At 43.4% G+C, this 17,447-nt stretch overlaps 1 protein-coding gene and 1 pseudogene across 11 annotated transcripts in view; one reads left to right on the top strand and one right to left on the bottom strand.

Moving 5' to 3' along the window:
- Ctps2 (cytidine 5'-triphosphate synthase 2) overlaps window positions 1-17,447 on the top strand; it is a 133,274-nt gene continuing 115,827 nt past the window's right edge. For 2 of the 11 annotated variants that reach the window (NM_018737.5, NM_001168571.1), the window contains exons 1-4: window positions 328-647; window positions 2,167-2,371; window positions 8,742-8,912; window positions 11,941-12,041. In NM_018737.5, coding sequence (NP_061207.1) covers window positions 2,206-2,371; window positions 8,742-8,912; window positions 11,941-12,041 — 438 coding nt within the window. In that variant the 5' untranslated portion in view covers window positions 328-647; window positions 2,167-2,205. Of the gene's footprint in view, window positions 128-291; window positions 648-903; window positions 1,114-1,304; window positions 1,410-2,166; window positions 2,372-8,741; window positions 8,913-11,940; window positions 12,209-17,447 lie in introns of those variants that run through there. The other 9 variants (XM_006528912.2, XM_006528913.2, NM_001358398.1 and 6 more) reach the window with 9 other exon arrangements.
- Gm19107 (predicted gene, 19107) lies at window positions 6,754-7,662 on the bottom strand (annotated as a pseudogene).

Genomic DNA, 17,447 nt, shown 5'->3' on the forward strand with positions numbered 1-17,447 from the left:
TTTACCAATGAACATGTAGATGGGCAGTGAGCTCCTAGGCAAGAATTCTGCTTTGTTTTCCTCCTTTCCCACCTTTTGCGGTGGTGGACCGCTGGGCTGCACTGTAGCAGATGGTCAAACATTTATGGTGAGTGAAGTTGGCGGGAGAATCCAAGCAAGGGGCTAGGCTAGTCGTGGGGTGGGGGTGGGGGTTCAGAGCAGTCCTGGAGCCTTCAGGGGCTGGCCTGAAGCTAGCTAACCACAGGAGGGAGGGGAGGAGGAAGGGGGTAGGGAGGGGGAAAGGGGGGAGGGAGGGGCCGGCCCATACTGTGGCCTGGGGCCAAGGACGTCTAGAGCAGAGGGTGATGGGAGCTGCCTGTGCTATAGGAAACACTTTTTAGGCGCTTGTTTTGTACTGTCCCTGGAACCCAACGCTGCAGCACTCGCAATTTCACAACCAGCGTGAGTCAGCTGGGCCGGCTGCCGGACTGCGAGGGGAAGGTGGGTGAGGAGGGCTCCTCAGTCCCTGGGGGCAGGCAGGATCGAGTGGTGACCAGAGAGCCCTAGATGCGGTCCCTGCACCCGTAGGACAGGTGAGCGCCAGGCCAGGCTGGCCGCTGGGTGGAGCCGCGTGAGCCACCCTCCAGGGCGCCCTCGCCACTGCACAGGTAACACCCCTCCTGGGCCTCTTCCCCTCCGGCCTCGGTGCCTAGAACACCATTTGTCCCCCGGGACCATTTCGGCCTTGCCCGCAGCACATTTGGGGCCTGGGCAGTTTTGTCCCCTTATAGCTGGTGCCCACGCCCAGCCCACAGCCATTCGCATCTCCCACATAGTGTTCGAAAACCTAGGCGATCCAATGGGCCTTGGGGACAGGGTGGGGGTGGGGTAAGGACAACACCCACTAGTGCCGGGTGCTCAGTCAGAGCCTGTCTCCTGGAGGTAGCTAGTGACCCGGGCTCCAAATCGGCGCGTCCCTGGGGTGTGCCTCTCCGCGCTGGATTTCACACCCCAAGCCCTATTTTTCTCTGCTTTGTGGAGCCCCGAGATGGCGTTGGCGGAAGTGAAACCACGAGACAGTGGGGCGAGCTCCGCGGGGACGGTTTTGAGTAGGCTTTCTGCACCAGCGTACAGGTTAAACAACAACCCTTCTAGCTGGCATGCTAAACTCTACCACCTGGGGGAGGCGGATGACGTCTTCAAAACAATTGATGTGTACTTTATGCTCTTGAAATGTGCCATTTCACATCAGGTCTGTGGGGTTTGACTAGATTTAGACCGTTTTCACCAACCTACAGAGGTCCTTGGTGCTCTTTTTCTTCTAGACAGTTCATTTCCCTACTCCGCCCCCTTGCACTGTTTTGATGATCACTGTCTTGGCTTAGTTTTGCTCATCACGTCATAAATCGGACATAAATCGGGCTTATCCTGTAAGTACTTCTTTGTGTTCGATTTATATTACTTTTAAAATGAGCATCGTTAGAAAGGTGTCTCTTGGTGTAGGCCTGCACAGTGGAGTGGAAATGCATGTGTGGCAAGTTGGAACAGAGATGTGTTTTAATTTGAAACCCCCCACTCCAAGCTTAGTACAAAGCTGTAACATATAGCTCACAATTGTTGCATCCATTCTCTGTCTCTGTCTCTCTCTCTGTCTCTCTGTCTCTGTCTCTCTCTGTTTGTTTCTTCTTTCTTGTTTGAGGCAGGGTCTCACTGTGTAGCCACAACTTGCCTGGAACTTGTTGTGTAGACCAGGCAGCCCTTTAACTTAGAGAGACCTACCTGTCTTTGTCTCTTGAGTACTGGGACTCATACTAGCTAACTTTATATTGTTTTTTTTTTTTGAGCTTCTTACTCTGTAGTCCAGTCTGGCTTGGATCTAATTATGTAGCCTGGGCTGGGTTTGAACTCAGAACTGTCTTCCTGCCTCAGGATTATAGGCATTGGCTATCTTACCCAATTTTTTCAACTCTAATTCTTTTTTTTTTTTCACTTCAAGTTTTATTGTGTCTCTTGCATGGTCTGCAGATAGTTTTACAGTTCATTTGCTATAGGAACTGAGCTGTGATCTAAACAATCAATGAAATGTTATTCCAACCTTAATAAATATTCATAACCATGGAAGATGGCATAGCACTTATCCTACAGCGATGACAGTCAACTCTAATTCTTAATTTGGTTGTTTCTCAGATTGCATCTGGGTATTGGCAGTCACCTATTCGCCCGCCAATGAAGTATATCCTGGTTACTGGTGGGGTCATCTCAGGCATTGGTAAAGGGATTATCGCCAGCAGCATTGGGACTATTCTCAAGTCATGTGGACTCCGAGTTACTGCCATCAAAATTGACCCCTATATTAACATCGATGCTGGAACTTTCTCACCTTATGAACATGGTATGAAAAGGAATCTTTTCCTTTTAAAGCCTTAAACTTTATTTTTGCTATACTAAATACACATACTTTGCAATGATTTCTTCTCTGTGTGTGTTTTTAAATTTGTATTTATGTGTATATGTGTCTGTATGTGCTATGTGTTTGCAGGTTCCTACAGGGGCTGGGAGGGAGAAGTTCTGTGGAACTGGGTGAAGTTACAGGTGGATGTGAGCTATGGGTACTTTGGGATCTTAACTCTGGTATTCTTCAAGAGCAACAGATACTCCTAACTGCTACGCTGTCTCTGGCCCCTTGTCTTGTGTTTTGTGTAACTTCTCTAGGATAGACTTCCAGAAGTAGACTTGCTGGATCATACCTTAGAACTGTGTGAAAATTCTTATGGCCATTGATCCATTTTTCAGATCACTAATGGCATTCCACACAGTCAAGTCTTTGGAAATGGACCATTTTCTATAGACTTGGGTTTAGTTTATTTTATCATAAAGGTAATACATTCCTCTTACCATTTTCCACTGCTGAAATAATTGTTATAAATATTGACTTTATTTTAGGTGTCTTGTGGGGGAGGGTATGCATGCATGAGTATATGTGTGGTTGAGTGTGTGTGTGTGTGTGTGAGAGAGAGAGAGAGAGAGAGAGAGAGAACACACCAATGAATACCGAGGAAAGAGGTTGATTTCAGATGTCTCCCTTAGTCATTTCCACCTTATACTTTGAGGTGGGCTCTCTCATTGGAACCCAGAGTCTGTTGATTTCGTGAGTCTAGTTAGCCAGCTTCGTCCAGGGAGCACCAGCCTCTGTCTTCAGAGTGCCCTGCTGGAGTGCAAGGATCACTGGCAGGGTGCTGTGCCCACCTGGCTTTTGCAAGGCGGCTGGGGATTGGAACTATGTCCTTAGACTTGTGTGGCAAGTGCTTTATACGCTGTGCCATCTTCCTGGCCCTGACGGTTTTCTTTGATCATACTGTAGCCCAAGCTAACCCACCACTCACTGTGTAGCCCAGGCTGCCCTTCGATTCACATTAATCCATTTCAACCTCCTGAGTTCTGTGATTATAGGTTTGAGTCAGCACAGCCAGCCAGGCATTTTGATATGTTTAAATTAGTTTTTTTTTTTTTAAAGGTCATTAATACCGGGCTTGGTAGCACATGCCTATAATCCCAGAACTTGAGAGATGAGACAGGAGAAATGGGGCTTCAGGGAGAAATTAAGGCCAGCTTTCGTCAGCTGCATAGTCTGAGGCTGGCTTGGCTACACAAGACCCCACTTTTAGCAACTACAACTTCAAGACAAGCCTGGGCTACATGGGACCTGATCTCAAAAGAACAAGGTCAAAACAAAAACCAAGAAAAACAAGGGGTTAGATGTTTCTTGTTCAGTAATATGATCATATAATCATGGAGAAGTGAGTTTGCATCCCCCAGCACCCAGGTAAAAAAGCCAGTTGTGGTGCTAAGCACCCGAAACTCTAGTACACATGAAGCAGAGACAGATGGAGCTGTCCCTGGAGCTCTTTGGCTAACTAGCCTAGCAGAAGGGGTGATTTCCAGTTTCATCAGGAGACAAATTCAGGTTCAGAGCAATTGAACAAGACATCTCTGGCCTCCACATGCACACTTTTGTGTTTATATGTCCAATATCCACAGGAACGCATACCTATATCACACACACACATACACACACACACACCAAAAAAGTATTCACTTTAAATTTTTTTGTATGTACTTGTATTTTATTTACTTATTTGTGTGTGCACACTCCACGGAAAGTATGTGGCAGTCAGAAAACAACTTATGGTGGTTTGTTCTCTTTCTACCATATGGGTCTCAGGCTGAATTCATGTTGTCAGATTAAGCAGCAAGCACCCCGTCCTTGCTGAGCTATCTTGCACGCCCTCAAACCTTTCTTTTTGTTTTGTTTTGTTTTACATGCAACCAGAAAAGTACATAAATCTTCAGTGTATGGCTTTGAGGATGAATTTTATTTAAATGAACCTCTTGTGTAACCAGCTCTGATAGATCACAGAACCAAAATCCCCTTTATGGGGCTGACTTAGTGAAGTTGCTTGCTACCCCAAAGCCTAATGACCCTAGTGATGCCCAGACCTCACCCAAGGTGGAAGGAGACAGCCAGCTCCATAAAATTGTCCCTCTGTGTCCCTTGTTCTTGATCCTTAACTCTCAGGCTATCTTCTATCCTGTTTTGGAGATGAGTTCTTTGCTTCCTTTCAGCCCAGTCTCCCCAGGACCCAGAGTTATAGGCTAGCGCTACCACACCCAGGGAGCTTCCTGAACAGTCATTTCAACTTTGAACTTAGTTGACTCTTATACGGTTTTGTCTTTGCTTTGTTTGTTAAATAGAAGCAACATTAACTCTTAGGCCTAGATCATGATTATAATTATAATCTAGGCCTAAGAGCTAATTTCTAAAAATAAATAGTTTGTGTCCATTTCCAGTTTGAAAAATAAGGGTGTTTTCCAAGCTTTTGATAATACATAATGCACAAACACACAACACACACACACACACACACACACACCCCATACCATAAACACACATTTTAAAATTTAATTTATTTTATTTTATTTTTTGGTTTTTACACATTTTTTTAATGCAGAGATCTAATCCAGACCCTCAAGGTGAGCTACAGCCTCAGCCCACATAATTCCTTAAAAAAGGTTTTCTTATATCTTTATATATATTTAATATATAAATATGTACATATCTATACATACACATATACATATATATTAAAATAGGGTCTCACTATGCAGACCTGTCTGGTCTGGAACTCATTATGTAGATCAGGCTGGCCTTGAACTCACAGACATCTGAGGTTAAAGGTCAGTTACCATCACTCCTGGTCTTAAGATTTATTTTTATTCTATGTGTCAGTATTTTCCTACATGTATGTATGTGTACCACATGTATCCTTAGTACCCAAGGAGTCCAGAAAAGGGACTCAGATCCTCTGGAACTGTAGTTATAGACAGTGGGTGCTGGGAATGTAACTCTGGCCCTTTGGAAGAGCAGTAAGTGCTGTATTCTGTAGAGGCTTTTCTCCATCCAGCCCTGTAACGTGTGTTTTGAAGCATGGCTGTCCTGAAACTGCTTATACCAGTCCAGTTCCAAACTTTCAGGATCTTTCCTGCCTCATTTCCCAAGGGCTAGGATCATAGGCATGTGCCACGGTGCCTGTCTTTGCTAGAGGTTTTGACGTTGATTCTTGTCTACAACTCTGAAATCTGACAAGTTTTAAACATGTAGTAAGTCTTCATAAATTTATGACTACTGTCCTTTTTAAAAAATTTTTTCCAAAATTTGAAAATTGAAGATTCTGTATGTTTGTGGCGAGGTATAGTTTCTGTTTCTTTTTAAAAAATTTTTCTTAAGATTTATTTATTATTATACATAAGTACAGTGTAGCTGTATTCAGACACACCAGAAGAGGGCATCAGATCTCATTATGGGTTGTTTTATGGGTGGTTGTGAGCCACCATGTGGTTTTTGGGATTTGAACTCAGGACCTTTGGAAGAGCAGTCAGTGCTCCTACCCAGTGAGCCATCTCGCCAGCCCATAGTTTCTGTTTCTTAAATATTATTAGCTTGAGAATAAAACAAGCAAAAGAGTATCTTGTTAGAATTTAATTTTGTTTGTAAAGGACTTATTAGGCTGTGGTAGCTTGCATTTTTTGGAGGTGATTGACAGGTATAGCCAACAAACCTGAATTAGTAATACAAAAGGATAGAAAGGGCACAGATGGGAACATCCCAAAGTTCTTAGGTTCGCTTGTGTGTAAATAAATTGCGGAAAAGTTTGGTCGCGGTGGTTTGAATTTTGAATACAACTGCTGAAATGGATTGGTGAAGCCTACACACTAGCTTAGCTGCAATTAATTATGGATGAAAGAACAGGTCATTTTAGATTCTTCCTCAGTACTTGGATGCATGTGCAAATCTATTGCCACTTGGACTGGACTGCTCTCTCTCTCTCTCTCTCTCTCTCTCTCTCTCTCTCTCTCTCTCTCTCTCTCTCGGTTTAACTTCTAGGTTCAGAGGCGTGAGGTTGAGGCCTTGACCTATCTTTTGGGTTTTATGTACACAACCACACACAGTCAGTCAAACAGCACCATGTGGGGGTGGGGGGTGGGGGGTGGGGCAGGGGTCACAAAGACTGCTGGTGGTAGTTAAACCTGACTTTCAGGCAAACTAAGGGAGCTATGAGGTCTGAATACAAACTCAGGACAGGAAAGGGCAAAGCAGCCAGGGTCCCGGTGGCTTTCCTCACTGGCAAAACCAAACATGTATTCTTACTTCAACAGTCTCCTCAGTACTTGCATGTCACCGCACCTAGTAAAACAGGTCAGGACCACTGCTTGTTCTGTCTTTTTTTCCCCAGGGCTTGCAGGTGTTGGAGTCTTTTGCCCCTTTTCTTTCACTGGGGGCACAGGCAGTTTGAAAACGATTTCATTATCTTTATTGTCACTGATTTCTGTCACCTGTGATTTTCATCTCTCCAAAAACGTTGGTGTACAAACTGCTGTGGGACCCTGGGTGTCCACAGACTTCTTCTTCTTAGACCTCTTACGGTTCCTACCAATGTTTCTACAAATCCCTCTTTCCATCATCTCCTTTTTCCTGGGTACACCTGGAAGCTTTTCTCTTAGGGTAGGTAAAGCCTGGTTAACCTTAGAATCCTCAGGAGTGTTAAGAATGTTGTTTGAAATCCAGCCCCCCTCCCCTTTAGGATCAGGTAAGACCAACGAAGGGAGAATATAATCCATTCTCTTCTTAGCTAGTCTCTTCTGGAGCATGGAGTAACTTTTCCTCCTCCTCTTCTTCCTCCTCCTCCCCTTCCCCCCTCCTCTTACTTTTTTTTTTCCTGTTTTTTGAGACAGGGTTTCTCTGTATAGCCCTGGCTATCCTGGAACTCACTTTGTCGACCAGGCTGGCCTCGAATTCAGAAATCTGCCTGCCTCTGCTTCCCAAGTGCTGGGATTCCGCCACCACTGCCCGGCCTTTACTTCTTTGTAAACCGATATTCAGTCTTCAACATTTGCAAATGTCCTTGAGTTTCTGATTATAGCATTTCACTGCCTGAAATGGTGATTGATGAAACTGAACATTCCACTCTTTAAAAAGTTCTTTATGGTGGCATAACTTTACACAATGTAAGTCTTTCACCAAAAATGTAGTTATCCATTGTTTCTGCACCTGTCTTGGCAATGTCCTCAGACTCAAACTCCACAAAGGCATAGATAGCCCCTGCTGTTTCCAGTCCATTTACTTCTTCTGGACTGTCTGAATCTGCTAATAGCACCAAACTAGGCAAAGTAGTCATAGATATGGCTTGCAGAAAGTGTTGAAAGTAGTTGGCCCAGAACATTTACTCCGGGGTTGAGGTTTTCTTCCTTTGTGTGTGTGTGTGTGTGTGTGTGTGTGTGTGTGTGTGTGTGTGTGTGTGTACACCATTGGACTTGTTTAGATCCTTCAGAAAATGTGAGTCTTCCAGCAGTTTCAGCACCAGACTTGGCTTCTTTGGGCCTGCTAACAAGGCCATGCTGGAGAACCCTGTATAAGTCCCTTCACACAGAGCTTCTGAAAGTCATAGCTTGTATTTTTTAAATATTACAAAAAAAACTTTACATATATGTTTGTAGGTATGTGCTTGTGTGAGTGTGGGTGTCTCTGGAGTCCAGAAGGGGGCATCGGATGCCCTGGAGCTGAAGTTACAGGTAGTTTGGAACCTCTTGATATTGTTGCTGGGAGCCAAAATTGGGTCCCCTGTAAGAGTATGCACTTAAAAATTTAATATATATATATATAGTCACTGTGTTGCTGTCTTCAGACACACCAGAAGAGAGCATCGGGTCCCATTACAGAACCATGTGTTTGCTAGGAATTGAACTCAGGACTTCTGGAAGTGGCCTTAACTGCCTAGCCATCTCTCCAGCTCTAGATTGTGTTTTTGTTTGAGAAGTTTATCCTATTTCATGCTGTGGAGTAAAATCCCATGCATCTTGACATTGGACTTTGGCCACTTTGAGCAGTCTTGTTTTGTTTGAAACTTTCCGGGTATTTTATTTCTTTCGCAGTGCTAGGGCTTGATCCTAGGATGTCACGAAAGCTGGGCAAGCATTTTACCACTGAGCTACATCCCAAGCCTTGCTTTTCTCTTTTTAAAACAAGGGCTCTAAAAGTTGTCCAGGCTGGCATTGAACTCTCTCTGTAGCTCAGGAAGGCCTTGAACTTGCAGTCTTTCTGCCTCAGCTTCACAAGGGCTGGGATTACAGGTCTGAGTTACCTTGTCTGGCTGGAAACTAATCTGTTGGGAGTAAGTTTTAATTTCTACACTGCCTTTTGATTGTAGGTGAAGTATTTGTTTTAAATGATGGTGGAGAAGTTGATTTGGACCTTGGAAACTATGAAAGATTCTTGGACATTAATCTCTATAAAGACAACAACATCACCACTGGGAAGATATATCAGCATGTGATCAACAAAGAGAGGCGCGGTGATTACCTGGGGAAAACTGTTCAAGGTATTTACTCCGCAACATTATGGGCCCTGTGTGCTAAGCTTTCCTCAGACACTCCAGAAGAGGGCATCGGATCCCATTACAGATGACTGTGAGCCACCATGTGGTTGCTGGGAATTGAGCTCAGGACCTCTGGAAGAGCAGCCAGTGCTCTTAACCACTGAGCCATCTCTCCAGTCCCTCTGCTTTCTTTTCTAAAGATCGCCTTCCCTCCAATATTCCTGAATATATTTTCATCTGTTTTGTTATTGGATAATCTTTTTAAATTTTAATTTTCTTTCTTTGGAAATGATCTCATGTATTCCAGGATAGTATTTGACTTGCTATGTAGTCAAGGATGACCTTGAATGTAACAATCCTCCAGCCTATATCTTTTTAAGTGCTGGGATCATAGACATTTACCACCACACCAGTTTATGTAGTGTTATGGGTCAAACTGAGTGCTTCATGCAGGCTAGGCAAGAACTCTACTAACTGACCTATATATCCCAAGGTCCTGATGTTATTTATTGATTTTTTTTTGTTGGTTTTGAGACAGTCTCGCTGTGTTGCTCTGGCTCACCTGGAACTTGCTATGTAGATCAGGCTGGCCTTGAATCCACAGAGACCCACCTGCCTCTGTGATTTAGTCCCTGACCAAAGCACCTTATAGAAGGGCTTATTTGTGCTGATGGTTTCATAGGGTGAGAGTCCATTCCTGTCTCATGGGGTAGACATGGCTGCTGAGAGAAGCAAGCTAGAGCTCACATCTTGAACAAGTAAGAAGCACAGAGAGCAGAGCAGGAATGGTGTGAGGCTTTTAAACGTTCAAAGCCCACCTCCAGTGGCACGCTTCCTCCAACAAGGCCCTACTTCTTAGGTGCCACCAATTAGAGACTATGTATTCAAATGCCCAAGACTATAGGGGCATTCCATTCAAGTCAGCATACTCTATTTTCCTGAGTGCTAGGATTCAAGGTGTGCGCTACCATGCCTGGCCTTTATTTATGTATTTATTTATTTATTGTTTGTTTGTTTGTTTTTCAATTTTTTAAAAAGATTTTTTTTCTTAAAGATTTTTTAAAAATTTATTATATGTAAGTACATTGTAGCTGTCTTCAGGTACCCCAGAAGAGGGTGTCATATCTCATTATGGGTGGTTGTGAGCCACCATGTCGTTGCTGGGAATTGAACTCAGAACGTTCGGAAGAGCAGTCAGTGCTCTTAACCACTGAACCATCTCTCCAGCCCTGTTTTTTTGATTTTTTAAGACAGTGTTTTTCTGTGTAGCCTTGGTTTTCATAAAACAGCTCACTCTATAGAACAGACTGGCCTTGGACTTGAGATCTGCATGCCTCTATCTCCAAGTGCTGGGATTAATGAAACACATGCATGCATTGCCACCATCACAGACAATGTCTCATACAGTAGTCTGGACTGGCCTGAAATTTCCTTTGGAGCCCATGGTGGCATTAATCCCATGGCAGTCATTTTCCCTCAAGATCCTGGGTGCTAGCTTATACCTGGGCTTGTTATTATTTTATTACATTTATCCCTATTTTGCATGTATATGTATGTGTGTATCTTTGTGGATGCTTGCATGCCATAGTGTGTATATGGAAGTCAGAGGATAACTGCAGGAGTTGGTTCTCTTTTTCCATCATGTAGGGTCTGGGAATTGAACTCTGGTCCTCAGGCTTGTTGGCAATCATCCTTACCCACTGAGCCATCTTACCAGTAATTATTATTGTTTTAAACTATTAAGTTCATGAATTGCATGACCACTTGTAATATCAACATTTGAGAGGTGGAAACAGGAAGGTGTTCCATGTCATCGTCACCTACAGAGCAGGTTTTACACCAGCCTGAGCTATATGAACCCTTGCCTCAAAAATGAAAACCAATAGGGGCTGGAGAGATTGCTCATGGGTTGAGAACACTTGCTCTTGGAGAAAACCATAATTTGGTTCTCAGCACCCATATGGGTGGCTAATTGCGTATATTTTCAGTTCCAGGGGACCCAGGGATCCAGTGTCCTCTTCTATCTTCCAAAGGCAAAAGGCATCATGTGATACACATACATACATGATGTCAAAACAAACATCCACATCTAAGTTAATTTTAAAAAGAAAAATCAATTAAATTTATGATATTCTTGGCTGGGCATGGTGGTACAGAAAGATGCAGACTAATTACCACAAGTTCAAGTATAGCCTGGTCTCCATAGCGAGTTTCAGGCTATGCAGGACTACACAGGGAGACCGACTCTGTTTCAAAAAGAAAAAAAAAAAACAACCCACCAAGATATTTTGTTTTATGGTAATTATAGAAGCCATAGAAGACTAAAACAATATCCAGCTGGATTTTGAAGTCTCCATGCTGGAGCACTGGTGAGAGGGTGGGCTTCATCTACACCCTTGGAGTGGACCTCTCCACAGACTGTTGTTTTTCCCAGTACTTAGGCTCCAGCCCTGTACAGCTGCTGGCCATCTTCTGCCATGGATGCTAGCATCTGCCTTACCCAGAAGCCTCCCTTGCCCAGTGCTCAAATGACACTATAGGTAGTTTCTAGGAGTTTTTTTTTTTTTTTAAGATTTTTTGTGTGTATATTATACACATGTATGCCACATGTGTGTGAGTGCCCTTGGAAGCCAGAAGAGGTTGCTGGAGTCCCTGGAGCTAGAGTAACGGGCAATTGAGAGCCTTAAGATGTAGGTGCTAGGAATTGAACTCAGATTCTCTGGGAAAGTAGGAAGTACTAATTGCTGAGCCATCTCTCCAGTCTGATGTTTTCTCATCCTCACCAAAGATAGTACTCCTGATTTCTGTTTCTTGTTCTCTATATCTGGCCTGCTTCAAGAGCAAAGGCCTGTGGAGATGACTAGTCTTGGATTCCTCAGTCCATACTGGTTCCAGAGATGGCAACAATGGCATAAGAGCTCCAGCTGGTCTGATTTGCTTGGTGGCTTTCACATTATTTGGGAGGTCTAAATGCTTCGTTTCTCATGAACATGAAGTAACCTGCTGTGTTGTTTATTCCTTCTTTCTGCAGTTGTCCCCCATATTACTGATGCTATCCAGGAGTGGGTTATGAATCAAGCCAAGGTGTCTGTGGATGGCAATAAGGAAGATCCCCAGATATGTGTTATTGAGGCAAGCATGGGACTTTTCTTCATAAGCTACTGTTCTTCTGGGTCCCTAAGTATCCAGTCATCATTCACTCTCCCCTCCTGGGTGTTGTAAACTAGGCTGGGAAGTGGGGTTCCAGCAGGGAACAGCAAAGATGATCACAAGTCAGTTATTAAACACGTTCTCCTGAGGTGAGTATGCCTGATAGGTGTGTGCTGGCAGTTGAGTAATGAACTCACTGTTGGGGCTGGAGCCAGAAATGGACAGTTTCTGTGTCTGAGGCGTCTATAGACTCACTGTTTATACTAATGGAGTATATTATTTATTTGTCAACAGGGTTTTATGAGCCCAGGCTGGCCTTTAGTTTGATATATAGTCAATAAAGACTTTGAACTCCTGATCCTTCTGCCAGGTGCTAGCATTACAGAGATGTGTCACTGCACCTGGCTTACGCCGTGGTGGGGATTGAGTCCAGGGCTTCATGTGTGCCAGGCGTGTATGCTACCAAATGAGCTACATCCAGATCCCAGAGCATATTTTCCTTGTATTGGAGAAATATGTGCAAAGTGCTGTGGAAAGTGGAGATTGGGCTGGGAAAGGCAGATGGTGGAGGTGGGAGGTGCTAGCTGCCATTTCAAGAAAGCAGCATTGGACTTGCTCCCTGTTGACTGCTTTCACCTTTCTTTCATTCCTTTATGTCTGAATAATGTAGTGTGTTATGCAAACTGTCTTCTACCTAGGTACTTCTTCCTTCCTGGTTTATACCAAGGAAGTGCTTCCTCTTAAAAATAAAAATGTGTGTGTGTGTATATATGTGTGTGTCTGTCTGTGTTCATGTGTATGTTTGTGCATGCGTCTGTGTGTCTGTGTCCCCGTGCTCATGTGGAGGTCAGAGGACAACCATGAGTGTTGTTCCTCCACTTCCACTCTCACCGTGTTTGAGAGAGGGTCTCTCTTGCTCTCTGCTCTGTATGCCTGGCTAGCTGGCCTGTGAGCTTCTGGTGGTCCTGTCTTTACATCCCATGTCTTGTTAGTGTCATGTTACAGTTCTAGACACGTGTGCTACTGTGTCTGATTTTCATGTGGGCTCTCGGGATCTGAACTCAGGTTGTGAAGGCTTGCACAGCAAGTAGTCATCACTGAGTCATTTCCTTAGCTCCAGGGCCCCCCTTAAAAAAGACATATACCCCTGGCCCCAAACTCCTCTATGTAGCCAAATTTCTGAAGTCCCTGCCTCTCCCTTCCAAGTGCTGGGATCGCAGGCATTCATCACCATATCCAGTCTTATGTGGTACTAGGGACTGATCTCAGGACTTCAGTTTCTACTGCTGAGCTGCATTCTTCGTCTTTAGGTTTTTGCTTACTACTACTATTTTTCTTTTGTGATTCAGTGAGTTTATTGGTTCTGCTTAGAAATCACAGGTGAGATAAAAAGAAGGCTGGTGTGGTGGCACACACCTTTAATCCCAGCACTCAGGAGGCAGAGGCTGGTAGATCTCTGTAAGTTGGTGGCCAACCTGGTCTATGTGGAGAGTTTCAGGCTAGCCCTCTTTTGGTATGCAAGTGTACATACAGATTAAGTACTCATATACATAAAGTAAATAATTAAATCTTTTTTTTTTTTAAGAAAAGGCTAGATAACATCAAAGCGGCATCTTTCCCATTTCCTATAAATTCTCACCTAGTTATGGAAGATAATGTCATGAAAACCGCATCATGGAGTCCTCTCTTGCAGTTAAGCTTCCACCCCCCCCCCCCAGTCTGTACAAAACCGTATCTAGTATCAAACACTAATGTATACGTCTTAACCATAGATACCTATTGTCTTAGTTAGGGTTTTCCTGCTGTGAACAGACACCATGACCAAGGCAAGTCTTATAAAGGACAGCATTTAGTTGGGGCTGGCTTACAGGTTCAGAGGTTCAGTTCATTATCATCAAGGCAGGAGCATAGCAGCGTCCAGGCAGGCACTGTGCAGGAGGAGCTGAGAGTTCTACATCTTCATCTCAAGGCTGCTAGCAGAATACTCACTCCCAGGCAGCTAGAACAAGGGTATTAAAGCCCACACCCACAGTGACACACCTACTTCAACAATGCTACACCTCCTAATAGTGCCACTCCCTGGGCTGAGCATATAGGAACCATCACACCTATGATCAAGGTCTTTTTTTTTTTTTTTTTTAAATTTGGGTTTGATTTTTTTTTTTGAGGCAGTTTCATACTGTTGTTCAGACTAGCCTGGGATTCATTTATTATGTAGCCCAGGCTTGCCTATAATTTACAGCAGCCCTCATGCCTCAGCTCCCCAAGTGCTAGAATTACAGTAGGATGCCATCACTTCGGATTGTATACTACTTTAACTTATAAGTTGGGTATAATAAAAGGTTGAGAATAACAAGAAACTAGAACAATTGTAACAGCACATTATAGTGTAAGTTATTTAAAACGTATGCATTATCTACTTTCGAATTGTAAATTTAATAAACACAAACTTGCGGTAAGATGGGACCATCTTCGTGACCTAGAGGCAGAGTAAAAGGGAACTTCAAGTGGATGGGAGGATGCAGTGCCACAATAGACCACATGAGGGCAGGAATGGATAACATTTAAAGTCACGGTCACCTCCCCTCCTCCAGTGACAGCTATAAGATCCCCAATTGAAAAAGCACAAGAGGAAGCTGGGTTTGGGAGTTTATTATCCAACACTCCAGAGGTAGGGAAAAAGGTTGAACCTAGCCTTGGCTACCTATCAAGCTTTAGTCCAGTCTGAGCTACAGAGTTATGCTGTCACACCCCCCAAACTCACAAACAAAAAGACAAGACAGAAGAGGGCTAGGGATATATAGCTCAGTAGTAGAGCACTTGCTTAGCTTAGCATATGTGAGACCCTGGATTATGAATCCAGCACCACAAAAACACAAAGGACAAAATCCTTGAACATGTTTCCATAAGGTTTGATTTAAGTACAGACTTTTTTTTTTCCAGACAGGACATGCTATGTAGCCTTGGCTGACCTGGAACTCATGGCCTTGAACTCATGGAACTCCACCTGCCTCACTTGCCTCTATCTTGAGCACTGAGATTAAAGGTGATAGCCACCATGCCTGGTCAGTCTTTTAAATTTTACTTATTTTTGTGTGTGTTTGCTGTATGTGTGCATGTATATTTGAATACCCATGGAAGCCAGGGGCCTACATTGGATATCTTTCTCAATTGCTCACTACCGTATTGTTTGAGACAGATTCTCAAAGAACGTGCAGTTTATTGATTTGGTTAGACTGGCTGGCCAGCAAGCTCCAGGGATCTGCTTGTCTCCACCCCACACCTTCTCATCTGAATGCTGGGGTTACAGACATATACTGCTGTGCACAGCTTTATACCCAAGGCCTCATGCTTCCCTGGCAATCACATTAGTGACTGAACCACTGACCCTGTTTGTATTTATTAGGACAGTGTTTCTGCCTGTATTTCAAGCTAACCTTGGATTTAGTATGTAATCCAGGTTGGCTTGAATTTACAGCAAATTTCCAGCCTCCTAAACACTACTGAGATTACAGATGTGTCTCACCAAGCCTCCTTCCTCCTCTTCCTGCTGTTGATGCTGATGCTGTTTCTCCTCTTCCCCCTTCTCCTCCTCCCTCCCTTCCTCCCTCCATCTCTCCTTCCTTCCTTCCTTCCTTTCCTTTTATTTTTAAAGGCAGGATCTTGGTTCAAGCCTGGCCTCAAACTGCTTCTACCTCAGGCTGTTTATCTTTCAGAGTTGTTTTTGTTTCATTATTATTTTTTTAATTTTGCTATCTTATAGTTAGTGAGAAATTATACCCCGCTACGTTTTTGATTCCGTATGATTTCTTTTGTTAGTTTGAATTCTCATGTAGCCCAGGCTGTCCTTACACTTGCTATGTAGCTGAGATGACCTTGAACTATTGAGCTATCTGTCTTCTCCCAAGTGCTGGGGATTCCAGGTGTGAGGCTTTGTTTTTTATAGAAGTTCAAGGTCATCTTTGACTATATTGTAAGTTCCAGGTCAACCTGGGCTATATAAGACCCCGCTTAAAAAAAAAATCCTGAGCTTTTTATGAGTAGTTTTCTACAATGTAGCCCTGACTGGCTTTTGCCTCTGCCTTTTTGTTTTGTTTTGTTTTGTTTTGTTTTGTTTTGTTTGAGACAGGGTTTCTCTGTGTGGCCCTGGTTGTCCTGGAACTCACTTTGTAGACCAGGCTAGCCTCGAACTTAGAAATTCGCCTGCCTCTGCCTCCCAAGTGCTGGGATTAAAGGCGTGCACCACCATGCCCGGCTTTGCCTCTGCCTTTTGAGTGATGGCATTACAGGTGTGTTTCATTAATCTTGGCTAGTGTGTTTCTAGTTCTTCCCAACATATTGCCTGTAGTATTGATCCTGTAGTAGATGCTCAAATGCTGGCAAAGTCATTTTAAAATCTGTGGGATTGCCTTTGTGTTTTTAATCTGGTTTTTAACTTTGAGTTAGGTAAAGGCGAATGTCTATCAATCTCAAAGTGAAGTGCTTTAAGTAACCTTACTGGAGACATGTTGTTGATATTGAGTGATTATACCATCAGGAACATTCATTCCAGTACTAAAGCATTAGAAATGTTTTAGTAATAATAATCAGCATGTTTCAATATTAGGAGGCTATTTAAATACGTGTAAGTATGTTATGTGTTTGCATTTGTATGTGGAGAGGCGGATGGAAAGAGAATTTGAAAATGCTCATTTTTTGTCTATCAATCCAACTACCGAAGCAGAAACAAGTGGCCATCAATTTTTCTTATCACAGGATTTGAGTATTTTGTTCTAACTAGAACTATTGGTAGAAATGGTCTTACCTTTCTCTTCTGTGGTCTATGTTTTGGATAATTTTTTTCTTGCATTCATTTTACTTATTGTGACCTTTCTATTTTATGTTTACTTATTGTGTATGTGTGTGTGTATATATATATGTATGTATGTATGTGTGTGCATACATGTCTCACATTGTGTATGCCAAGGCATGCCTATATAAGTCAGAGGAAACGTTGTGGGAGTCAGTTCTTGTAGGTCCTAGGGATTGAACATGGGTCATCAGGATTGGTGGCAAGTGCCTTTACCCACTGAGACACCTTGCCAGCCCTTGGAACTTTCTACTTGCTTATGAGTTCATTGTTCCTGAGTCTCTCTGTTGGGGTCCAGGAATTGCCTCACAAACTACACAAACACCAATCTCAGATAGACAGGGATAGTTTATTGAACATAAGCCTCAGGATGGGTTGGTCAGGGCCATGGGTCTGGAATCAGGAACTGTACTGGCTGGTTTTGTGTGTCAACTTTTCTTAAGCTGGAGTTATCACAGAGAAAGGAGCTTCAGTTGAGGAAATGCCTCCATGAGATCCAACTGTAAGGCATTTTCTCAATTAGTGATCAAGGGGGAAAG

The sequence above is a fragment of the Mus musculus genome, chromosome X, assembly GCF_000001635.26.
Source record: "Mus musculus strain C57BL/6J chromosome X, GRCm38.p6 C57BL/6J".
NCBI lineage: Eukaryota > Metazoa > Chordata > Mammalia > Rodentia > Muridae > Mus > Mus musculus.